At 40.5% G+C, this 26,701-nt stretch overlaps 1 protein-coding gene across 2 annotated transcripts in view; it reads right to left on the reverse strand.

The window, feature by feature from the left end:
* SYT5 (synaptotagmin 5) overlaps nucleotides 1–26,701 on the reverse strand; it is a 95,118-nt gene that overhangs the window by 50,781 nt on the left and 17,636 nt on the right. For both annotated transcript variants that reach the window (XM_044278203.1, XM_044278204.1), the window contains 2 exons: nucleotides 19,117–19,298; nucleotides 1,973–2,089 (listed from right to left, as the gene is read on the reverse strand). In XM_044278203.1, coding sequence (XP_044134138.1) covers nucleotides 1,973–2,089; nucleotides 19,117–19,298 — 299 coding nt within the window. The remainder of the gene's footprint in view (nucleotides 1–1,972; nucleotides 2,090–19,116; nucleotides 19,299–26,701) is intronic.

Below are 26,701 nucleotides of genomic sequence, written 5' to 3' on the forward strand. Positions count from 1 at the left end.
TGAGTATTTTCCTGCTTTTTTATGGGGTTATTGGTTTGGTTCTTTTTGGTTATAGTAATTTATGCTAGACCCCAGTGTATTGCATGCACTTTATCAGCGTTTTTATTATTGGTTGGTCAAGCTGATGTGACATCACATGAGTTTAGGTCTGGTAAGCTGCTGTGACATCACAAGTGGGTTTTAGTTAGGTAAGCTGTTGTGACACCATAAAGCGTTTATGTTCTTATGCTTTATAATTGCGACATTAGAAGTCAGTCAGGTAAGCCTCTATGACATAGTCTAGATTTCATTAGGTAACTGATTTTCTCAAAACTATATTCCCTCACACAAAATATTTTTTATGTAAAAATTAGGTGATCACAAAAACTATAGATTTTTGCCATTACCACATCCACAACAACCTGTTCTGTAATAGTCACAGATTATATATCCTGCACTATGAATGCTGTATTTTAAAAAAATGATATAATTTTGGGATTGTTGTAATCACAACAACCCATTATCATGTTATTTCTACTGCATAGTAAAGTACCAGTTCCAAATAACCACAGTGGAAATGCGTCACAAATACGTTATAAGTACCCAAAATTGGTGCCATTGAAAATGAATACCTAACCTGCACAAAAGAAGCCCTCATTACAGCTATGGTAATGGAAAAATAAAATTGTTATGGCTTTTAAAACGTTGTATTGATAAAATGAAATAAATCATGCTACTCTTAAGGGGGTAATTGTGGAATATTCTACCACTGGACACTTTTTCCAGTTGAAAATATTTAACTCGTGGCAAGACAGTCTAGTACTGTGAATTTTTGATGAATGTCATTGTATGATTGGTATAGCAACCAGCCCCAGCCACATAGTGGTTGATATACAGTTCTCCAGCCATAGTGTGCCCAATGTACTGTGTCCCAAAGGGACCTCAACTACTTAGGATCCATTCACTTGGCCAGATATTTTGCTCATAATGATGATGTATTAAATTGTCCACTACCTGTATGATCTACATTAGTGTTGAGAGAATTGAAGCATCCAAAGTGGAATTCGGTCCGAAGTTTAGGAAAATGAATCCGAATTTCATTGCGTTTCGCAGTTACGAATTTGTTTTCCTAAAATAGCGGCTGCACACGTTAGAAAGTGAAAGGACAAGCCCCGGAACGTGAGATCACCCATAATGCCGTGCAGCCAGCCAATCCACAGGTAGCCGACTACCTGTGATGTCACAGCTAGGCAGAGCCATATAAAACCCTCATCCCGTGTGTTCGCCAGCATTTTCCTGTGAGCTTAGCATAGGGAGAGACATGACAAGACGCTCATGCACTAGAGACAGTGTTGCTGCAAACTGTTAATAGAGTGTAGGATAATATTGAAGAGGGAGACTGCAGGGAGTGTGGAGGGAGAGAGCGTAGGAGACCACAGACTCTGCTACAATGTATCGCCGTGTACATAACTGTGCAGTGCACCAAGAGCTAATCCATTCTGTTAGCTGTAGAGTTACTGTACCGTCAGTATTACAAGCAGGTCTAATTTTTTACCATGTACATAAGTGTGCAGTGCACCAATATTCATAGTTAATACTTTCTGTTAGCTTTAGAGTTGCTGTGCGTCAGTATTACAGGCCACTGTTACTTTTAGACAGATTGGCCTGGGTAAACCTGATTTATAGTGATTCCTGACAAATTAATTCATAACAAATCAAATTTCTTTTTGAAATTCAGCAAAGCTGCCAAATCAAATTTTTCTAAACTTCTCTCATCTCTAATTTACATCTTTATGTACGATCATCCATAATCGTTCATCCGCCCTCTCATAGAGTTAAAGTGTAGAGAACCTGTTTACACATATGGATTTATAAGCCGACCAACTTTAGGTCAACAGAATTTTTTTTATTAAACAGTATATAATAATTGCATCACATTTCAGGCAACTTATGCCAGTACTAGTGTCCTAGTCAGAACTCAATTTATCCATACCTGTCCAGTTTGGAAGTCATAGTCCAGGGAGTACTGCAGCTTTCCTAACTTCTCCTGTGGCTTTTCTTCTTTTCCATCTAATAAAGAAGGGTCCAGATCTTCAACATCTGGTTGCACCTATAAAAAAAAAAGACATTAAAAATGTTATTATTCTGTATGTTTTCACCATTTCAACATGAACTGACAAACGAGATATTGCAGATACTGAGAAATTGAAATACAAGGTGTATTAGAAAGTTTTAATCTTTTATATAAAGCTGAAAACATTTTAAAGGGAACCTGTCAACATGAAAATGCAATGTAATCTGCAGGAAGCATGTTATAGAGCAGGAGGAGCTGAGCAGATGGATATATAGTTTTATGGAAAATGATTCAGCTAAACTTTAATAAATTCTTTTAACTTCCTGCTCATTCAGGAGGCGGTCCTATCAGTGATTGACAGCATTCCCTCTATGACTGTGTATACAGATATAGCTGTCAGTCACTGATAGGACCGCCTCCTGGACTTCAAAGACCAAAACAAACAGAAATTTGAATGAAATATAAGTTTACTGAATATTTTTCCATAATACTATATATTAATCTATTCAGCTTCTCCTTTTCTTTAATGAGTAACTAAACTTTTATACTAACTTTTAATATGTTGTCCCTAACCACCTAAAAAATCTTTTTGTAATATACTTTATTTTTAAATTTTCTATTTTTTACCATACTTTTTCATCCCTAAAGCGTACCATTTAGTGGTGCGCTAAAGCTCAGTTCTCCATATACCGCTAAGCTGTCAGCGGTGTACGGAGTATGGAGTACTAATTTAATGAATGGGCAGCAGCAACGCTGTGAGTACAGTACAGGCAGGAGTGCATATTTCTACTCCTGCCCGTGCTTCCTGTACTATTACTAACTGCTGGCATAGCACATGGGTACCTTGTACCCATGTACTATGCCAGGAATAGCTGAGCGGAGCGGGCACCTGCTTCTGCCTGCTATGCTCAGCTAAGAGAGCTGTCATGCAGTTCTCTTAGCAAAGCGGGGCAGGCAGAAGCAGGAGCCCGCTCCGCTCACCTAATCCTGGCATAGTACATGGGTACAGGGTGTACGGAGAACTGAGTTTTAGCGCACCACTGAATGATGCGCTTTAGGGATGAAAAAGTATGGTAAAAATAGAAAGTTAATAAATATAGTATATTAGAAAAATATTTTTAGGGGGTTAGGGACAACATATTAAAAGTTAGTATAAAAGTTTAGTTACTCTTTAACATGCTGCTTGCAGATTTGCAGCATAATTATGGTAACAAGTTCCCCTTAGAGGCCAATATGCAAAGAAGAGAAAAATATATATGGCACCTTGAAAGAGTACACAAAGGTGATAGTCATGGGTGTAACTATAGGCATAGCAGCCATAGCACTTTTTATGGGGCCCAGAGGATGTTGGGCCTTATCAGGTTCAAGAACGTTGCACCTTTTGTAAGGAATAACCATGTGGAGGCTTTTTGCCATTATATAGTTTTTCTTATATATGGTGCTACTATACATATCTTAAATTATTGCTACTTGTGCTGGTGTTTTAATTTTCTTACACTAGGTGGTGGGGGCCCCATCTTATTTTGCCATGGGGCCCTATGAATCTTAGTTACACCCCTGGTGAGGATTTTCCCTTCTATCACTGGGAACTGAGGCGAACTAAATATTCCATTTAACCTTTAAAAAATCTGTACAAATTCAGTAATTTACTGGATAATGCTGCTATAAGACACCAGTATAAGACACCAGTAATGTTTGAGTTTGTAAAGCTCTATTCACACTTTGACATGATTAGACCCTCAGAATAGCATCATGCCACACTAATGTGTCCAATGGGAGAAAAGGAAAATGCATCCATCATAGCCATCATGGATTCTGTAAAACAAGTAGCCTTGTGTGAACAGAGCCTTATGCACTAGTCTGGTGACCTGTGTTCAGTTCACTACAACTGGCTCTGGGTCTTGCAACCGCAATATGGACATTGAAAGGTTGTCATCTGAAACTAGACTTGCTTTTCTAGCACCACTCCATTCCGAGTGTAGTGACCGTTCTGGGTTACTGCAGCTCCGGTCCTGTTGAAGTGAATGAGAGCCGATCTGCAGTAACCTGGCATGACCACTAATCTGTAATCTGTGAGCGGAGATGTGCTTCTGTAACATCCCAGAGTTATGTTACAAAAACACTTTTACCCTGCTACAACCTGTTAAGTGTATTTATACTGTCATCTTGTATAATTTAACATCACATCTTCAATAATGTGCATTTTCTAAGCCTGTTACATGTATTTGCTGTAGTTTTCTATGTACACCAGCAGGTGGCAGCAATGTGTCAGCAGGACCTTAGACAGTTTAGTGTTTCTAAACTGGAATAGTTTATTCCAGTTTAGCTCCCCCTCTATGAGCAGAAGTGGGCTGGCCCATGTCCTGTCTCATGGGGAGGAAAGGAAGTTATAGTAGTGTGCCAGCTACCCCTGTTTGGGGAAGGCTGTGCTGGTAGGAGCTCCCAGAAATAGGGATCCCAACCCAGGACCTTGTCTCGGTTGAGACCAGAGAGCATTCCCAGTCTGAGCCCTTCAGCCTCAGCTGGTTGACAAGCAAGAAGCAGCCACCTCCAGACCTCCAGGAAGAGCCATTCCCTGTGAGCATAACTGTGAGTAACTATCCAGAGACCAGGAGAAGCCAAATTCCTCCTCAGCTAGTCAGTCCCATACCAAGCAGAAGATAGATAAAGCAGAAGATAGATTCCTGCCACATATTACAGAGCCATAAGCAGACGAAAAATCCTGCCAGAGAGCTCCAGGCACATGCTAGATGCAGAAGAGATATTGATCTGCCATACATTGCCAAATACCTGCTGGGACCCAAAAGACTATTGCTGTATCTCATGTGGATTAATGCTGCCTCCAGTAAAGACAAGTTGAATTATATTTGGATACTATATGAAAAGGAGTATTTTCCCTTTAAAGTAATACCTATTGGGAAGAATACTATCGTACATGCAAAATTTGATAGAGTATGAGTAGTACGACATCAAAAGAAAGAAATGCCTGTATTGTATGCCTGTCTATGAATGAAACGGGAGGCATACAGAAGCGCCATAGAGGGCTCTTGCACCTGTAAGGCAGCCGTAATACAGCTGTGTGCAACTAACCCCAGATCTTTTCTAGCAATGACATTCTTCCCTACAAGCTGAGGATTCTAGAAGAGGATTAAATGCTGTACTTGCTGGGGAAAAAACATCAGATTGTGAATGAAACCTTCAGTCAAGAGGCCTCATTAACCTTTTAACTGTTTATTCTACAGATTGCGCAGCTTAGAGGGAGCATTAGTCCTGGGTCATATGATATAAGGCAATTAAGTGATTAAGTAAAGCGCATTTCACACTGCTAGAATATTGCCTGCAGACTGTTCTCCTTTGCAGCCAGTATTCAGATAAGAAAAGTTTTACATGAGAAAAACGCAACACGACAGGAAAATGAGACACTCCGAGAGGTAGAGGTGAAGACAAAGGTAGGGCGGCCAAGATCATAAGTGACAGCCTAATGAGCATGTACTGTATGAGCTGCATTGTTCTAAGTAATTCTCCAAAATGAAAGAAAACTGGTAAAAACAAGATTGAGGAGGACAAAAGGTAATTTCATTTTCAAACAGAAGCAACTGCTGAACCCTCATGTGAAATGAAGTGTCAAGGAACAGTATGATGTCTGGCAAGAAACATTCAGATTTCACAGCCAAAAAGCATTTAATTTTAGTAGAGCAGGAGGTAGACAGAGGAAAAAATGACTTTGCATTGTGTTGGCGATAACTGCTTTCTTGAAGACTTATTTATTAATAAAGCTGTGAAGATTTCTACGTGGAGACGATTGCAGTAAAAAAGATAAAAGGTGAAGTCTGGGTAAACGTTCTTCTCTAGGAGATTTTGGATTATTGACTGTTTGCAAATAGTAGTCACAAAATCACAGCTTGCCTTACACAGGCTGACTGACAATAATTACTTGATGCAGCAATCATCTCCTCTGTATGAGGAAAAGTGATCACAACTGCAAACACTGGATCCCATACAGTTTATTGCTTCTGGGAAGCAAATCACTGGTTACACAGCACGATCTGGTTGCCCAGAGACAATGGTCTTGATGTCCACATCAACGATGCTTTCACCCGATGAACAAGCGTTTGCTCAATCAGCCATAATCTTAAGCCTTAAAGGGGTTGTCCCACAAAAAGTATTCTACATTTTTCCAACCGTCACCTGAATCTGAATACTTTTGTAATAGCATGTGATTAAAAAGGCAGTATAGCCACTAAGCAATTCAGTAAAACTGCTATATATTCTACGACTTAGGACTTAGTTCCGAAACGCATCAACTGAACCTGTATACTGGTGGATATGTCTGCTGTAAATACTATTTGTGAATAAAGAAGAAGTTTCTAGAGGATCTCTATACGAATCCGGAGCCGTTTTTTTTGTATTTTGTGCTGATTGCAGCGGGGACACACCCCAAGGCTCCTGGAACCGGGACTGCATTTATCGACCAGGGAGGTGAGCTGGAATAAGTATGTGTGCTACCTGCTATATATTCTCTTCTTATTCGTCCGGGTCCACCTTACTGAGGGGGTCACACATGCTCAGTTTAAATATTCAACTGTAACCAGTCATATCTTCTCTTAGGAGTTGTGGCAGTTACAGAGAAAGAGCCACAGCAGAAAGGACATGGCCCCTGAGCTTTGATATGGAGAAAGCGGTTATGGAAAGGACATTTATTTTGAGCTGTGATAGGGAGAGAGCTGCATTATAAAGGACTTGTCTCTGAGCTGCCAGTCTGAAATAAATCTAGCAGAACAACTGGAGCAATGGATGAGGAGATCTCTGGTTCCATGTGAGGTACCGGACTGGTTCCCGGCTTTGTTAAAAACTGTCATGTATTATATAATGTCTGATTTTCATTTTTTACATCAATCATGGCATAACCCCTTTAAAAGCAATTCATCTGATTAGTTTATATCTTTGAAGTGCATATGGTTCACTGGTTTATTATATGTGACAGAGGCCGACAGGTGGTGGGCTAAGCCAGGGAGTAGATAGTAAGTGATCATGTGTTCTTTACCTTTAACTCCCTTAGGCCTCTTTCACACTACAGTATGTTGAATTCAGTGTTTTGCGTTCCGTTTTTCACGGATCCGTTGTTCCGTTTTTTGCTTCCGTTGTGGTTCCGTTTCCGTTCCGTTGTTCCGTTCCGTTTTTCCGTATGGCAAATACAGTATACAGTAATTTCATATAAAAAATTGGGCTGGGCATAACATTTTCAATAGATGGTTCCGCAAAAAACGGAACGGAAACGGAAGACATACGGATGCATTTCCGTATGTGTTCCGTTTTTTTGCGGACCCATTGACTTGAATGGAGCCACGGACTGTGATTTGCAGCCAAATATAGGACATGTTCTATCTTTTCAACGGAACGGAAAAACGGAAATACGGAAACGGAATGCATACGGAACACATTCCGTTTTTTTGCGGAACCATTGAAATGAATGGTTCCGTATACGGACCGTATACGGAACGCAAAAAACGGACCGTATACGGAACGCAAAATACTGTAGTGTGAAAGAGGCCTAAAGAAGGTGTGGACATTCTCAGAGGGAATGCTGAGTGAACCTGAAGACATACAGATGAAACTCAAAAAATTTGAATGTCGTGCAAAGTTCAGTTATTTCAGTAATGCAACTTAAAAGGTGAAACTAACATACGAGAGACTCATTACATGCAAAGCGAGATATTTCAGGCCTTTATTTGTTATAATTTGGATGATTATGGCTTACAGCTCATAAAACCCCAAAGTCACTATTTTGAGGTCCCCTTTCCTCAGGGGGTATGGAATAATTAGCTTACTAGAGTGTGACACTTTGAGCCTAGAATATTGAACCTTTTCACAAAATTCTAATTTTAAGCTGCATTACTGCAATTCCTTTTAATTTGCATTACTGAAATAAATGGATTTTTGCACGATATTTAAATTTTTCGAGTTTCACCTGTATTTATAATGCCGTACTAGAGACTAAATTCTTGTGGAATGGGAAAGCACTGTCTCAGGGCAGGCAGATGCAGAATTCTAGGCGGCCTTAAAATTCCAAATGGCCCCTTTAAAGGGCTAGGAACAGCAGGGCAGAGGTGAAGAGGACAGTACAGACAGTTGGGAACAGTATCAGACTGCGGTTACTTGGGCTTACCAGAAGAAGTTATTCCTGAGGCCATACTTTTGAATAAAAAAAGAAATAAACAAATAAATAGACCCTAGAGGCAAATGATTAGCTTCAAAGTCAGCTCTGTATTTTTTTTTTCAAGTGGAACTTTGGGGTCCACTATGGAATCAGAGACTGGGGCCTCTGGAGGATCCTCTGGTAATCTGGTGCGCCAGTATGACCCTAGTTGGGAACAGGTGGTTGCCATCCATTATATTGTATGAGCTTGAGTAGCTCTAAACTAGAGGTCCACTAATAATGCTTTAAAAGAAAGAGTTGTCCACATTGGACAGAGTCTATACAGTGGCTGCTTCCCCTAGCAATAAGCAGTAGCTTAAATGACAGGGAAAGTGAAGGGGTACAAGACCATGGGAGTCAGCAAAATTCATGTTTTGCATTAATCGCCCTGTGGCCATACTCTTACTTACTAAAGACCACTTAAAATGTATTTGTCTAATAAACCTGTGTAAAGAACACTCATGCCTGTTCTCCTTACTATCGTGCATCCTTCCATAGACAGCGGCTGCTGTCTCTCAACAGTGAAGGGGGCATTCAGTCATAGTAACCTGTACTTATAATATCCTGCCTATAATTAGGGCCAGGGACTCAAAGGGCACATTACCCATCTCTGCTGAAGGAGGTGCCACTGATGACCTCTCACACAAGGGTTGCGACCAGTATACATTTGAATATTAATTTTATAGCTGTATTGCATATAGTAGTACCACATTGTATAGTACTGTTATAATATTCTATGTATAAAGGAGAAATAGCAGCTGCAGGTGAGACTACCTACTGGCTATATCCATCTTCTGAGCCATTGCGCTCGATTACTACCGATCCCCTGATGAACCTACTTTCACTTTGATAGGGGAAATGCATCGGGACTTTTTGACCTATATGGGATTTATACTACATGGGAAATGATATTAGTTAGGAAGGGATATTTATTGTAGGGTGAGCCACCGATAAGTGGGGCTGCCCCTTTCAAGGTGATCACTTCGCTTTTAGGCAGGGACTTGTATATATCAGCGGATCATCTCTTTGGGCCATGTTACCTCCATCTAAGAAGATTCACTGCTTTAGCATCTGATATCTGACAACCCTTATGAATGAGAATTGGCATGGTGATTGCCTCCAAAATAAGCCTGCAAATCTTGAGTGACCACTTGCGTGGCAACTGTTTTTCCTCTCTTTCTGCACCTCATCTGATACCCTTCCGGATTTAGCAGACATCCCATTATATTATCATTATTGTATGTTATTTTCTTGCGTCTCGTGGGAATATTTTAGGTATCAATAATAAAAGTTATGTTTTAAGGGTAGATTTTTTTTGTGATAATAGAGAAATAGCCGCTCAGCTAACCAGTATTAAATCACCACATAAACACAGACAGTGCTAGGAACACAGCAAAGGAATCCAAAATTAAAAAGGAGTAAGTCCAGCTTTCAAAAAATGTCACGGCCTTTATTATTCAATGCAGATTAAAATCCACAACACCTATGCATTTCAGGTCTAGCAGTAATGACCCTTATTCATGACCAAGGTCATAAAAAAAGGGTCATTACTGCTAGACCTGAAATGCGTAGACATTGTGCCCATACTGGATATTAATCTGTATTGAATAATAAAGGCTGTCACATTTTTTGGGGAGCTGGACTTACTCATTTTTCCCATACTCTATGTATGTAATTACTTGATCAATTTTTATTGGTATTATTTGAGCACTGTAAGGTGGCATTGTAAGGTAGTATTTATCTTTAGGCACTGTACAGTGTATAATTTTTTCAGTGTATGGCACTGTATAGCATTGTTATTTAGACAACTGTATGTTAATAGTATTTGGCCCATTTATAGCACAGTTATTTTGGCACCATTGAGTATGGCACTGATAATTTGACATTTTATGGTAAGGCCATTTGTACATTGTATGGCAGCACTCCATATGTGGGTAAGGAAAGTGCCAACAGATGGTACTGCCAAGGGCATTTTCCAAGGGCAAGGCAAATTCTAACCATGACAGCATATTATACTGGCAAATCCCATTTTAAAAACGGTCTGGAAGTAAACGCATAGATACAGATACATTCAATCACTTTGCATCAGTTTGGGACTCTTGAAAGCATTGCTCTCTATACTACTTAAAAAACTGAACGAAAAATGCTATTGTGAACCCAACTCTTAATGGAGACTGGTCCAGTACAGTATACAGGTGAAACTCAAAAAACTTGATTGTGCAAAAGTCCATTTATTTCAGTAATGCAAATTAAAAGGAATTACATTAATGCAGCTTAAAATTTTAATTTTGTGAAAAGGTTCAATATTCTAGGCTCAAAGTGTCACACTCTAGTCAGCTAATTCATCCATACCCCCCGAGCAAAGGGGACCTCAAAATTGTGACTTTGGGGTTTCATAAGCTGTAAGCCATAATCATCCAAATTATAACAAATAAAGGCTTGAAATATCTCGCTTTGCGTGTAATGAGTCTATCTAATATGTTAGTGTCACCTTTTAATTTGCATTACTGAAATAAATGAACTTTGCACGATATTCGAATTTTTCGAGTTTCACCTGTATGTAGGCACTATGTCATACAAAATGTGTAAAATGATTTACATACCTATTATAATAAATGTTTTTTAGTATTTCTTTTGTACTTACATAACATAGTAACATAGTTTATAAGGCTGAAAAAAGACATTTGTCCATCCAGTTTGACCTGTTATCCTGCAAGTTGATCCAGAGGAAGGCAAAAAACTTCCCGACTCCAATCAGGCATTCAGAATATCTCTCTGGATTAACAATCCATCTCTAACAACAATCCATCTATAAATGTTCTAACTTTATGTATTATTGGGTTTATATGTCCATTTAAAACTCTTTTTACTATGGAATGGCTCAAACAAAACAATTTAATTTGTCAGTCCTAACCAAGCATGGGGCATTTACCTTGACTTATCTTTGATATTTGCCTGCTAAGTGCTAAGACTGGCATATACTTCTATTAGCCTTCCACAACAGGGGAAAATGATGGAGCAAATAATACCACTGCAGTGGACACAAATCTTGGTTTTAAGATGACTTTAGCCTATAATTGTAACTTGGGAAGAACATCTTTTGATAACTTTTTCTGTACCGTATTTCTCAACCCACAATCCTTGCTGAAGGATTTGTCCTGAAATGCTTTTTCTATACTGAGCAGAAAAACAGTGTAGCAGAACTAGTGAACTTCATTATACAGTCTAAATCATAACTTTGAGAATATTTTATCTCATCTGCTGCGTCTTCAAAAGAACGGTTGCTACGGATATCTTAAAGAAGTTTTCCAGAACTTAAAGAGGACCTTTCACCGATTATGACAATGTGAACTAAGCATACAGACATGGAGAGCGGCGCCCGGGGATCTCACTGCACTTACTATTATCCCTGGGTGCCGCTCCGTTCTCCCGCTATGCCCTCCGGTATCTCCGCTCTCTAAGTTATGGTAGGCGGAGTCTGCCCTTGTTCTTCTGCAGCGCTGGCCAATTGCAGCGCAGAGCTCACAGCTTTAGTTCACAGTGTCATAATCGGTGAAAGGTCCTCTTTAGGAATGGATACCCTGTCTTTAGATTCTTGCAGGAACACAGATCACAGGATAGGTGCCTAGCATAGACTACCTATATTTGATTGCTGGGTGCCACGTAGATTAGTAGTGTATCAAGTTAAAGGGGCTGACCAGTGGTGCCAGGCATAGCCGTACAAGATGGTGTGTCTGAGTAAACAATAAAAGTGCTGCATTGCCTCCTATTCATTTTGCTGGTTAGTGGGGTCTACCACCGATCAAACATTGATGGTCTACTCCTAGGTCCAAGATTATCCTACAAAGTCAATTCTAATCCTGGAAACATTTGCTTTGGCGCATTGCTGGGTATCGAGGATACTTCATTCTGGGAGTAAATGGTAATTCCAGGTCATGACATGTCTAACTGACAGACTGCGCTTGTGGAGTATGTTCAGTGTATACAACCAAATATGTGACATGTGTTTACAACTGTACAGTATGCCTATGCTATTGCATACTTCTGCCATTCACTTTGTATTCAAAACAGCAGCCTACTATGCTTTTCAATACAGATAAAGAGGTAAACCAACATATTCTTGGCATGTGCTGCTTGGTTTCATCTTCAACTTTCACCATAGAAGTATGTCAGGGCTCAGCATTGAACTGTGAATTACATTTCCCATACTCCCATGCATTCATCACATCCATGGGCCGCTAAACATTACTTGTCTGACTACGCTTGTGCATTCAGTTTTTTTCATGCCTGCGCTGTTGACAATTGCACTAGAGCTGGTCCATGTATGTGACATCAGGTATAACGACACACACATTGGGGGAATGTCCAATGCATGGCACATAATTATGGTATTACTGGAAGAGCGGAGATGGAGGCGTGTAACCCATGTTAGAATCAGCAGATCAGTACAGAAATTGAATAGACAGTAAATGAGAATATTATAGAAGACTGAAATTAGAATTTCTTCATCCATAAATAGTTCTAGTTTTAATAGCATGCGCAATAATTAATAAGAGGGAAATTATTATCAAGGCTCTAGTCTCCCTCTTTGCTCATCTTTCTAATTCCTTCCCAATTGCCAATGTAACATTGAGGATAGACTAAAATCCCTATAATCCAGTATCTGATATGCAACCATGTTTGTCTATTCATGGATACAGACTATTAGGACGACTCGTAGCAAACACACTTTGGCTGAAATGTAGATGTGCAGCAGACTACCCAATTCAGTTTTCACAGTTACTGAAACTCATATAGCAGATATCGCTTCTCGAACACCAGACTTGGCTGAAGTTAATCATCATACTGTGCAAAGCTAATGGGAACCTGTCACTAGGAAATTCACTGTTAAACCAGAAACAATGCCTATGTAATGAGTGTAATGATACCTTTCACTTGGCGATCCATTAATATGCAAATAAGCAGTTAAGTCCATGGAGGGCATTCTCAAGCCACTCTCCTGATTTATTTGCCAGCCCCTCCATCTCCTTCTCGAGAGACAAGGCCAAGCAAGATGACTATGCAGGAACTTTGTCCTGTCAATCAAGTAAGAGTGGAAGATGCTAGAAAAGCAAGCAAGAGGAGCAAGGGTCCACAGAGTGGCTTGAGCTGGTCATTTTCACAAGGATTTAAAATACTTTTTCTCCAGAATAAATCAACGGATTGCTAAGTAAAAGTTGTCATTACATTCACTTAATCCATCCCTACAAAACATTGTGCCCGCTTTACCAGTGAATTTCTTGATGACAGACTCTTTTTAAGAAAAATTCCCCCTACTGATGTTTTATGACAGGAACAGTCACCAGTTTTATGGTTTCCGAACTAGGGGTAACATGAACAAGTGACAGATCTCCTTAGTATAATGCTGGGTCACTTTCTTTAATTGACCCTGGTGTTTTGCCAAAATCTCCAGCTCCAGCTCATGCCGATGAGTCCCCATATTCATAAGCTCGTGGCTCTCCCCACCCGCCTGCTGCTGATTTATATGTAAACACCTGTCAATCAGAGGCAGTTGGGTGTGGAGAGCTATGAGCTCGTGAATATGAGGACTCATTGGCATGTGCTGGAGATGTTAGGATCTAAAAGTGAGGGCAGCAGAAAACTGGTGACAGATTCCTTCTAAAGTGGAAGCCTCTGAAACCCCAACTATTACCCAACAGATGTAGATAATGATTCCCTTCCCCTTTACATGGTGAAACAATTCTGCAGGCTTACCTTTAATCTATACAGAACATATGAATGGACACTTCTTTCTAGACCCTAAATTAAGAAGTTATCATGTTGCTCACAAGTCATTGGATTAATAACTTCTAATAAATTTTCAAGTTGGATTAACGTCTGCTGGACTGTTACTTTCCATTAGTGTGTCTGCACCTGGGCCTACTGGAGGAGCTTTTGATACTCTAGTGGACCAATCAGCAAGAGGAATGTTGACATGAACATAGGAACAAATAAATATCGAAAGTCTAGATGATTACACCATAAGTAGAGTGACTAAATGACTAAAAGTTCTTGACAGGCTGATTTTGCTTGGACTTTCCCTCTGGTGCAGCTTCTCTTTTTTCGGCTATACTTCATGGCAGACTATTCAGTAGTTTTCATACCAGTACATAACCAGTGAACATACTGTGCATTTTCTATCTATGTCATCAGTGTTTACCAGATAATTATACCACCCACACTGTCTCCCTTTGGTTCCCATTTTTTCTTTCAATTATAGGCTTCAATAGAATGGGCCTGTTTGCATGTTGTTTTGATTTATACCTGTAATCTTTTTGTATGACTCGGAATAGGCAACATGATAATAGTAATACAGAGCACCTGTCCTATGACCACCCATGGCGATAATTGCATAGGCAGCAACCTGCAACTGGGATCTGGACAGCTGAATCCTTTGGCTCGCATTATACCCACAAGCTTGCCAATTTATCATGGAATTTCCGAGTAAGTGTTGCTGCAGCTTTCACAACATATTGCCAATTTTCTGCTGTCTAACAAATGGTGACAGTAATGAGACATCACAATGATAGATGAAAAGGAGGAAACAAAACTCGCACTCCTCTGGGAATTATGGAGCAGAAGTCATCCAACTGGATACAACATCTGATAATATAACAAATGCTTCACTTCTTGTTCAGAAAATACCTATTGCACACAAGTAGTTTGGACACACTACAGACTGCCTGGCTGCCAACTCAGAAGGCTAGCACCTTAGGGCTGAAGCAATTAGGCTGTTTAGTATAATGGCTACTGTCCAAACCCAAACATGTTTATATACTATAGGTTCAGAATCAAATTTAGAACACAGAAAATAAAATTATGTGTTTTTTTTGGATTTCCAGAGCCAAATTAAAAACATTTATAAAAAAATGTTATGCAACTTGCACCAGTTTTCTGATGTTAAAAATGCCAAATTGTAATGAATGCTGCTTTTTAGGAAGAAAAAAATAGTTAGTAGGACCCCACGGTAGAGGGAAGATGTCTCCAGTGACCCAAATAATAGCAAAAATCTATCGCAGCTAGGTGGCACAAATATGCTTTTTAGGTGCGTAGACTTGTAGTAATCCAGACTTGGAGGAAGGAGGGGGGGGGGGGGTTATACAAATTTTAGATAGTTGTGCATTTTGTAGTTTATTGCTTCTGGTTATAGTTCCCAGCAAGGAATGGTTGTCAAGGAACAACGATAACCACCCTGTTCCTCCCCTCTTGTTTGGAGTCGGCTGGACCTGCTTCCTGCCAAGAGGGAACGTTTCAGTGAGAGGAGAGGTTGCTTCCTTCAGAGCTCCTGCTCCAGTTACAAATTCTCCACATAGAACTCCAATCGTCCTCAAGTAAAGCCTTGAGGTTCCAGACAACAGTCTGAACTGCTACTTTCAGCATTGAAAATACTGCTTCGAAGTGTGGAATTACAGCCAAGCCCATCACAAAACAACCACTAGGCCAGTATCACCTGTGGAATTAGCACCATTGCCTCCATATCCTTACTGGTGCCAGAGAGGATTTGCACTTCAAGCCTGCTGCTACTAAATGTTGCACTTAGTAAAAAAGACTTTGTTATGTTTAACTCTGGCATCCTTCTTCAGTCCAATTTTTCCACTGCCCTGATTCCCAGGGAGCAATGGCCTGAGGGAGTACACCATGACACAACACTTCATCAGGGCCACTACAACTTCTATCCTCTACACCAAATTTTCAAATGGGGGTTGCTGCGGACTGCCAGAAGATGTGTCAATTTGATTTATTTTTATAGCACCAACATATTTAGCAGCGCTTTACAGACATTGTCATCACTCTCTGTCCCCAGTGGGGATCCTAATCTAAATTCCTTTTCAGTATATCTTTGGAGTGTGGTAGGTAGCCCACCCAAAAAAGAGAACATACAAACTCCATGCAGATGTTGGACCTCTTAATAAATGTGGAGCATCTTACATCCGAACACTTCTGTGCCGATCTCACTCAGCCCCCTTATTAGACCTATCACAGTCAATGGCTGCACACTCTCTCTGGTCAACCAAATCTGCTGCCTTGAGGTAACCTTTGATTCTGTTCTGTACTTCAAACCTCACATCCAAGCTCTTTCCACCTCCTGCTGCCTCCAACTTAAAAATATGTCTTGGATCCGCACATTGCTCAATCCAGAGTGTAAAACACCAAAAAATAACTATCATAAATATCTTGCATGGAGTTATTTGTATATCACCTAAAATGCTCAAAAAGCTTCCACACAAAAAATATTATAATCAATAAGTTCCTTTATTGGACATCCATAAACGGTATATCATTAAAAACATACACAAAAGCGGTAATCATGGAAACACGACAGTGTTACAAACAATTGTATAAAAACAGAGAAGGCTCCAGACCAAACATGGGACTAATATCCCCCCAGCGCAGTTATAGCAGTTCCAGTTGAGTGGGGCTCATGTAGTAAAATGCACCCAGAGCATAAATAGCAGAATGCACCAACCTGTAAGGTGGTGTGAACCTGCGTGCAGCCCCACACAACACAGACTGCAGGGGGAGAGAAAAAGTTAAAGTGCACAAAGTACAACAAAACACATTCCTTACTGACCCTGGTCTGAAGCAGGCGGCCGACGATCGTTTCGCTTCACGCTTCCCAACATGCTCCTTTGTGGCCTCCCTTCTAGCACTCTCGCACCCTTCAAATCTATCCTCAGCTCTTCTGTCCAACCAATCCACCTCTCCCCCATTACTCTCCTGTCTTTTCTTTCTGCTAGTCCCTTCAATGGCTCCCGATTGCCCAGAGAATCCAGTACAAAACACTTACTATGACATACAAGGCCATCCACAACCTGTCCCCTCCATACATCTGCAACCTGATCCCCCGATTCATTTGTAACATATCAGACTCTCACCTACAGTGGAATCCTTCAAAGGAAACCTGAAAACCCACAACCTACAGTATCCCTGCTGCCACTACACCACCATTATCATCTTTCCCTTACCTACTGTATCCTTCTCCCATCCCTTGTAGATTGTAAGCCCTTGCAGGCAGGCTCTTCTCCCCTTCTGTACCAGTTTGTAACTCATCTCGTTCATGCTTATTGTACTTGTTTTTTTTAATTATGTATGTATACCCCTTATCATATGTACAGCGCCTTGAAATGTATGGTGCTTTAATATTAAATAATAATAATAATAATAATATTACAGTCTTCATAAATTCCTCCCTTTGATGTGAAGTTGTGACGTCATGCTGCAGCCAGTCACTGTTCTCAGAGGTGATGCATGCATGAACAGCATATGGCCGTTGAGTCCAGTGATTGGCTGCAGAGGTCACATGAATCATATAGATGACATCTTTGCTTCAGGACTGGCGGGAATCACAAAAGCAGTCAAGCTGGAGCAGTGGGACTATTTTTAATATTATACAATTTTCTGCTGGGGGACAATTTTCTTAAAATATTCAAGGTTCTGTTCACATTTGCATTGGAGACATGCAGCGCTAGTCTTCTTGTAAAAATGATGGATACCACTTTTGTAAGTTGGTGTCTATTAGGCCCTGGTACGATCCATCATATGGCAATTACCTTCCTGACCCCTTGTTTTGGCTGCAGTGGTGATATCCTGTATGCTCCACATGACTGATGCAGCAAAAACAGCATTTCACATGCTGGATCTGCAGCTCTGGATCAGAAGGGGCTCCTAAAGGTGAGTTTAAGTTTTGTTTTTTGTTTTTAATTATTTTACAGCCTCCCTGCAGTTTGACGAGAACAACTTCGACCCATTAAGTGTTTATCCAATTGCCATCCAACAAGCATTTGTCTCAGTTCTTAGGTGTTTCCAGTTTTGTTGCTGACTCATAAATGTAGCATTCCAACATGGCCAGCTGCAAGGGATTGCTTTTAACAACCTTTATTTTTGGTAAAAAGTCAAAGACACAGATGATGGATAAGGTTCCACTACTGGGACTGACAGCAATCCACTGCAAACTGTGAAGGAATCCAGTAGCAACTATTCGGTTCCCTTGCAGCGCCCCAACAGGGGAAATGAAGCATTACAGAGTTTTTACTGAAACCAATAAGCTGTCCTTATAATACATGGAGGAGCATAGTCCTCCAAAACAATAGACACTCTTTGTAGCCTGTGTTCGCTATGCCTGATAAATCTTTTCAGCTTGACAAATATGTAATAGCTGGAGACGTTATGAAGGGGCAGATAGTTTGTCACTAGTGAGCGACATTGTGTTTCAAGTTCGGCGTGCAAGGTTTGGGTTATTGAATAATTCCGTTATGGATTCCGCTACCGCGGACCATAAGTTATGGTCTGTGTTGAGGAATCCATAACGCAATTCTTAGATAACCCGAACCTTGCATGCTAAACTTGAAACACAAGTTCGCTCAAGACTATTTATCACATGTTCTTTGTTATTAAAAGCTTACAGGGAGTGCTGTTAGTACCTTAATGATGGTTATGGTTGTTACAACAAAAAGTTATGTTTGTGGCGATTAGGGATGAGCGAATCAACTTCGGATGAAACATCCAAAGTCGATTCACATAAAACTTTGTTTCAATACTGTGCGGCTCCGTACAGTATTTGAATACGGTATATTGGCTCTGATGAACCGAAGTTATTACTCTGTGAAGTCTCGCGAAACTTCGCGTAATACCTTCATAAGTTGATTTCTACTGTAAAAAAACATTTTCCGAACTAGGGTTCGGTTCCAAGGTATCCGTACAGTATTGAAACAAAGTTTTATGTGAATCGACTTCGGATGTTTCATCCAAAGTCGATTTGCTCATCCCTAGTGGCGATGACACAACTGAGTCACATAAAATATTCGAGTAAAAATATGTGATAGGTTACCTTATCAATGTAGCTTTTTCCCAGGTCCTTTACCTCCTTCATGTTAATTTGCGCCTTCACCTTATCTTTGCCTTTCTTTCCTTTTTTTTTCTTGCCACAACACTTCTTACAGATGCAGAAACAACAGCATAGTAGCAGCAGCCCAGCCACAATAAGAATGGTGGCCAGAGCCCACGGAGGAACTGTTTTTGGAAAAAAGCAAAATAAAGCACTTTAGTAATTGTTCATGAAACATAAACCTAGGCAGGGTAAGATGTAGATCAATGGTAGGAAATTAGTCGTTCTCTTCATATTGTAAAACTAAATGTTGCAGCCGTCTGAAGAGCCCTATCCACACAGATGTGGATAACCAGCATGAAACTAGGTAACTGAAATCAATATTATACTTACACTTTCCTTTAGATTAAATCAAATGATGGGTGATTACACAATGGTTTGCTTACATTCTTACCATCCACCTGACAAGGGTTATTGCTGTCCTTTTTATGCAAAATAACATATGTATCCTAATTAGAATTATAGTAATAATCACATTGACTACATAATTATGATAATAAAATGCATCTTGATATCACGGCCTTACTGCTTTTGTAAACAATCAGCTTTTTCACTTTATGTGTCTCTATTAAGTACTTTGAGTGCACAAGGATGTATTGTTGCAAACAGAGATATGAATCTACTTGTCTCATCAACATCTTCATTATTGTAATCATTTTCATTAAACAGGAATATCCATGACAGCTGAGCTCACTACCACATGATTGACTGTGGTATTTATTGGATCATCACACAAAAGTGATTCTGGATATTATATTCACACTGATTGTATAAAAAAAAGCATTAAAAATCACAATGTGTTATTAGGTCTCAAGCACACAACTATATGTATTTTGTGGTCCGCAAACTTGTGACGTCTGTGTTGCGGACCACTGACTTCATTGGGTTTGTGGTCCACATTCTGTGGCCAAGTATAAGACATGTTGTGTCTTTTTTGCGGAATAGATGTACACAATTCCTGTGGAAAGCACACGGATGATCCATGTCCTTTCTGCATCTATATGGAAGTCTTGGGTCCACAAAAAAAAGAATGCAACATGGACATCTTGCAGATCAGCCTTTTAGGACAATTGGGACACTTTCACATCAGGTTGAATTTATTCTTACCTGAAACTAATGACCAATTTGTGTGAATGGCATCCATAACAAATTTCCTGAAATTCACTCATCTCTAGATCTTTAGACCTCGAAAACAGTTACTACACTGTCTACAACGTCTACAAAAGATCTCACTTTCCCTCATCTCTTTTTTTCCTATCTTAGATAAGGAGGCTATACTTACAAATTTTGAATTCAAAGGCTGGACTCATCTACCCCAGACTGGACCTTGATGACATCTTCTTGTAGGCTATGTATGGTAATTGGCTTCCTGGTCACCTACCACTTTTGGATTGTGCCTAAAAATTATGGTGGAAGCTACACATGAGCGGATCTATTTACAGATTCAGAGATTCTGCAAATAGAGAATTGAACCCGAATCTTTTCTGGTTTGAGTCATACAAATCTTGTAAAATAGCGCCCAGCACATAAACAATCAACCTGTCACCACCAGGCAGGAGGTAATTGCAGTCAGTTGCGGCGGCAACAATAAAAGTAGATACAGATACACCTGACTCCTTATCAGAATGAGAGGATGGGCGAGGGAAAATGAAAAAATTGGTAAAAAGTTAACGAAACAGGTGGGAGCTTTTCATTTAAAAAAAATCGCTGTTTTAGAGGACTACAGAGGGTTATATACCAATTTCCAGGGCAATTGGAGCAACTGTGGTTCAGAACGAATAGATTCGGACCGGAACCGAACTGTCTGAAAAATTTGGCAAATCCGATACAAACTGAGTCTTGGAAGATTCACTCATCTCTAGTGAAGCACACCAACCCAATGTTGGCTTTGAAAAAAGAATATGAGCATATCCATAATTAGATGACCTCTCTACTACACTGATAAGGAGTCATAAACCTAAATTTCACTACTTTATTATTGTTCTATTCAAAATTGTCTTCCTTCGTATCAGAATGCATTTATGTGTCATTTATTGCATAGAGTACATGGAGAACCTTCAGTCTCCTTATCCATTGAGGAACATCATTTTTTACTACTGGTATATTGAGCTAATGTGTAAGCGATTCATTAGTCTGCTTTTTAAAATTGTTTTCTGCTTTTCTTTAAAGTCCATCTGGTCTACCTCCTTCCATATGCCCATATCTTGGAAATATAGACCAAGTAGAGCAGATGTTCTCTTGTTCAGAGTAGAAACTTGCTACAAAACGACTGCCATTCTGGTATACTCAATGTGATAATTTATTTGAATGTGCACCATAAAATATTTAGTGGCACACTTTGCCGCCACACAATCAGCCAAATGCTTGGGACCCCATACATCAGGGGACCCCCAAGTGGCTGGCTAAAAAAATACTAAACCAGGGGTGGACATACCACCTGTGCAGCCAGTTCATCTGCACAGGGATCCATTGGGGAAGCAGTAGCAGAAGTGCCCAGGCTGCACTGTCAAATATTTGATTTGTTCCGAATTAATTAGTCACAAAGTGTGTTAAATCAGCTATATCCCAGCCTGTAGGGAGAGTGTATCCCTGTGTACATCACTGTGCATTGCAGCGACATGCATGGCTAGTCCTTTCTGGTAGTGAAAAGGTTATTGTGACAGGCAGGTCACATACTGTATATAGAACAAGACAGGTTTTTCACCCCAATTTGAGAATCAAGGCCTAATAAATTGTTTATCTCTTAAACAAGGTGGACACCCCAATAACAGTTGGAGACAGGTTATTCTCCCAAATTTGAGAATCAAGGCCTAATGGAATCATTTATGTATTAACCCTTTCATGACCAAGGGTCATTGATGACCCAGTGTCCAGGTCAAAATTTACAAATCTGACATGCGTCATTTTATGTGGAAATAGCTTTGGAACACTTTTACTTATCCATACCATTCTCAGATTGTTTTCTCGTGACACATTGTACTTCATGATAGTCATATATTTGAGTCAATATATTTCACCTTTATTTATGAAAAAATCCCAAATTTACCAAAAATTGGGAAAAATTCACAATTTTCCAAATTTCAATTTCTCTGCTTCTAAAACAGAAAGTCATACCTAATAAAATATTTATTACTTAACATTCCCCATATGTCTACTTTATGTTGGCATCATTTTTGAAATGTCATTTTATTATTTTAGGACGTTAGAAGGCTTAGAAGTTTAGAAGCAATTCTTACAATTTTTAAGAAAATTTCCAAAACCCACTTTTTAAGGACCAGTTCAGGTCTGAAGTCACTTTGTGGGGCTTACATAGTGGAAACCCCCCATAAATAACCCCATTGTAGAAACTACACCCCTCAAGTTACTCAAAACTGATTTTACAAACTTTGTTAACCCTTTAGGCGTTCCACAAGAATTAAAGGAAAATGGAGATGAAATTTCAAAATTTCAAATTTTTGGCAGATTTTCCATTTTCAATTTTTTTTTCTTTAACACATTGAGGGTTAACAGCCAAACAAAACTCAATATTTATTACCCTGATTCTGCGGTTTACATAAACACCCCACATGTGGTCGTAAACTGCTGTACGGGCACACGGCAGGGCGCAGAAGGAAAGGAATGCCATACGGTTTTTGGAAGGCAGATTGTGCTGAATTGGATTTCTGAACGCCATATGTTTTTTATTTTTCTGCCGAATTGTGCTGGGGCTCGTTTTTTGCAGAAAGTGTTGAGGTTTATATTGGTACCATTTTTGGGTACATAGGATTTTTTGATCATTCATTATTACACTTTATGGGGCAAGGTGACCCAAAAATTGGCTGTTTTGGAACAGTTTTCATTTATTTATTTTTACAGCGTTCATCTAAGGAGTTAGGTCATGTGATAGTTTTATAGAGAAGATTGTTACGGACGTGGCAATACCTAATATGTATACTTTTTCTTATTTATTCAAGTTTTACACAATAATAGCATTTCTGAAACCAAAAAAATGATGTTTTAGTGTCTCTATAGTCTGAGAGCCATAGCTTTTTTATTTTTTGGGCGATTGTCTTAAATAGGGTATCATTTTTAGCGGGACGAGGTGACGGTTTGATTGGTACTATTTTGGGGGTCATATGCCTTTTTGATCGCTTGCTGTTGCACTTTTTGTGATGTAAGGTGACAAAAATAGCTTTTTTTTGCACAGGTTTTTTTTTTTATGGTGTTTATCGGACGGGGTCTATCATGTGATATCTTTATAGAGACGGTCGTTACGGACGCGGTGATACCTAATATGTGTAGTTAATTTTTAATTTTTTATAGGAAAAGGCAATTTTTTTTTTATTTTACTTTTTTTTTATTTTTTTTTTACTTTTATTTTTTCTCACTTTTTTTTTATCAAGTCCCTCTTGGATCATGAAGATCTAGTGGGGCTGATGGCTGTACTATACTTTGCAATGCTCTTGCATTGCAAAGTGTAATACAATTAGATGCCCTGTAGGTGGCAACAGCGGACGCTTTTGCAAAGCGTCCGGTTGCCAGGGCAACCATAGGGGCTGCCATCGCAGCGCAGCAGCCCCGATGGTGGAGAGAGGGAGCCCCCTCCCTCTATTAACCCCATGGATGCCGCTGCCGCGGCATCTATGGGGTTACAGAACTTACAGCAGAGTGTCAGCATAGAGCTGACACTCTGATGATGGCGGCGGCTCAGGAATGGAGCCGCCGCCATAAAACAGCAGGGGGGCAGACGGGGGGCAGCGCTGGAAGGGGGGGGAGGGAGGTATGTCACGCCAGCAGGGGGCGGACTCAAGGAGGGGGCAGCGCCGCAGCACTGGGAACAGACGGAGGGGGCACAGATGGGCAAGCACAGATCGGGTCGGGGGGGGGGTAAGTGTCTGCACGCACAGATCGGGGGCGGGGGGGCGCTGCACAGATGGGGGGGGGGCTGCGAGGACACTGCTTTCAGGCTCTGATCTGCAGAGCAAAGATCAGAGCCTGAAACCGGCATTTTAACACTGCCGCGATCCGAATGGTTAGTCTGCACAGACTAACCAATCGGATCGATTGCCGGCAAGGGGCCACTCTGATCGGTCCCTTGCCGGCATTACTGCACTGTATGCTGTCCGTAACAGCATACAGGGCAGGGGCAGAAGCTTTAATCCAAGCGCTTTGCAGCGCTTGGATTAAAGAGCTGCCAGAACGTATATATACGTGGTAGCTGCACGGGGTATGTGCAGCTATCACGTATATATACAGATTGCGGTCGGGAAGGGGTTAAACAAGGTGGACACCCCAATAACAGTTGGAGACAGGTTATTCTCCCAAACTTGAGAATCAAGGCCTAATGGAATCATTTATCTATTAAACAAGGTGGACACCCCATTAACAGTAGAACAAGTCAGGTTATTCTCCGAAATTTGAGAATCAAGATGTAATAGAATTGTTTATCTATTAAACAAGGTGGACACCCCAATAACAATAGAATGAGACAGGTCATTCTCCCCCCAATTTGGGAATCAGGGCCCAATAGAATTGTTTTTCTGTTAATGAATGTGGACACTGTTCAATCAGATAGCTCTATGCCCTACACCGAGATTTATTCAGCGGTCTCCTATGGATCCTTCAGATTATTGTCCCTACACTGCCCCTTTCACACTGGCAATTCAGTATTCTCTTTTTCTACAGATCGTCAGCACTATTATCCATAGTGCAAAAGCACTTCGACGTTTCTCCCTATGCTCAGCTCACAGTGAAATGGCAGAGACCATAAGGCTTTTATAGGGCTGTGACATCACAGGGGATGGCAATCTGCGGATTGGCTGGCTGCACAGCATTATGGGTGATCTTTCATTCCCAGGGTTCTTATTTTCACTGTAGCCGCCATTTCAGGAAAAAAACAATTTGTTACCATGAAGCGCCAGGAAATTCGGATTTGTTGCGAATATAATTTTTCCTAAACTTCAGATAGAATTCCACTTCAGATGCTTCGATTTGCTCAACACTAGTCATAACCTATAAAAATCCTCTGGGAAAATAATGGCCTATGAAGTTTAGGGGGGCTCCATTAGCTTTCAGGTATATTGCTTTAATAATCTAGTACATAATCAGTCTTGCCTCAGACACACGCCTGTGTATTGTAACAGTCAGTGGGTAGTAATAAATCTGAACGAGGCGGTGAAAACAGACGTGGACTGCCGAGAGGATGTTGCTGCATCTGCTCAGCTGCTTTAAAGTAAATTTGATTTCTGGTTATTCTCACTTCAGGAAGCTGCCTTAGGTTTATTGCACCATTGCGGCCTGTGTCACCTTTGCACACACTTTAATGGACCGAGAGAGCGTTAGATCAGACAAGGCCAAAGCTCATAATTATTGGTTTAGTAGGGAAGAGCCTCATGTAAAGGTCAGTGCACAAATATCTTCTGCTCACTACCTTCCATGCTCTTTTGAAAAAGTCTGTGAATATATTTATCCAGTTTACATACAATGGAGTATATTCACATATGGCGTAAACACTGTAGATTTGTATAGTGCCAGCAAAGTGGATGGCATGTTAAGAGATCTCATCCACACACTGCAGAGGAAACCCACCACGTAAACCAAGGTTAGACTGGCCATAGACCCTATCGGGAGGATTTCTGATGGGCTGGTGCCCAGTGAGCCGTCCCTCACTGGGCTGCTGGCAGGGTATGTGAAGAGCTGGCGTTCCCATGTACCTATGTATCCAGCTGTCAATAGCCCTCCTGGATTCAACTGTATTGCTGTCCTCAGGATGGCGAAACAATTGAATGCTGCAGCAAAGAACGGGAGCCATTGGCTCCTGACTTCACCAGTCACCTACACAGGCTTCAGGCCGCTAAGTCTGAGGACTGTATGACAGTATTATGACATAGGCAGTGTGATGATGTCATCATGACCCCCAGTGCTAAGATGCACGCAGTGCCCTGTCCCTATGTATCCAGCTGGCAGCAGCCCTCCTGCATTCAACTGTATTGCCATCCTCAAGATGGCGATACAGTTGAATGCTGCAGCAGAGAACGGGAGGCGTTGGCCCCTGGCTTAACCAGTCACCCACACAGGGTTGACATACAACAGCATAGGCAGTGTGATGATTTCATCATTACCGCCTGTGCTAGGGCACACATAGTGCCATGACATCACTGTGACGGCCTACTCTGAGATGTAGGTGTCTTAGGCTGTGGCCTGCACTAGAGAAGGTACCGTGAAGAGCGACTCAGGTGAGTGCTACTTTAAAAAAAAAATTTTATTGCGCATGAATGGTGGGCACTGGGCAGTATTGAAGGCACTGTAGGTGCCAGGCATTAGTCAAAGGGGCACTACATAGTGCATTACTGGGGCACTATTAAGGATTGTTAATGTTAGGGATACTACAGGAGGCATTACTGAAATTGACTGCAAAAAGTCAGAAGGCGTTGGATCTCACTTTAAATACTGACAATTGGATCATAAATAATAATATACAGTGCCACTTCAAAAATTGTTCATTAATAGTTTGAAGAGTCTTCAGATCTGATTGAGAACCTGTGGAATA

This window comes from Bufo gargarizans, chromosome 2 (assembly GCF_014858855.1).
Source record: "Bufo gargarizans isolate SCDJY-AF-19 chromosome 2, ASM1485885v1, whole genome shotgun sequence".
NCBI classification, from domain to species: domain Eukaryota; kingdom Metazoa; phylum Chordata; class Amphibia; order Anura; family Bufonidae; genus Bufo; species Bufo gargarizans.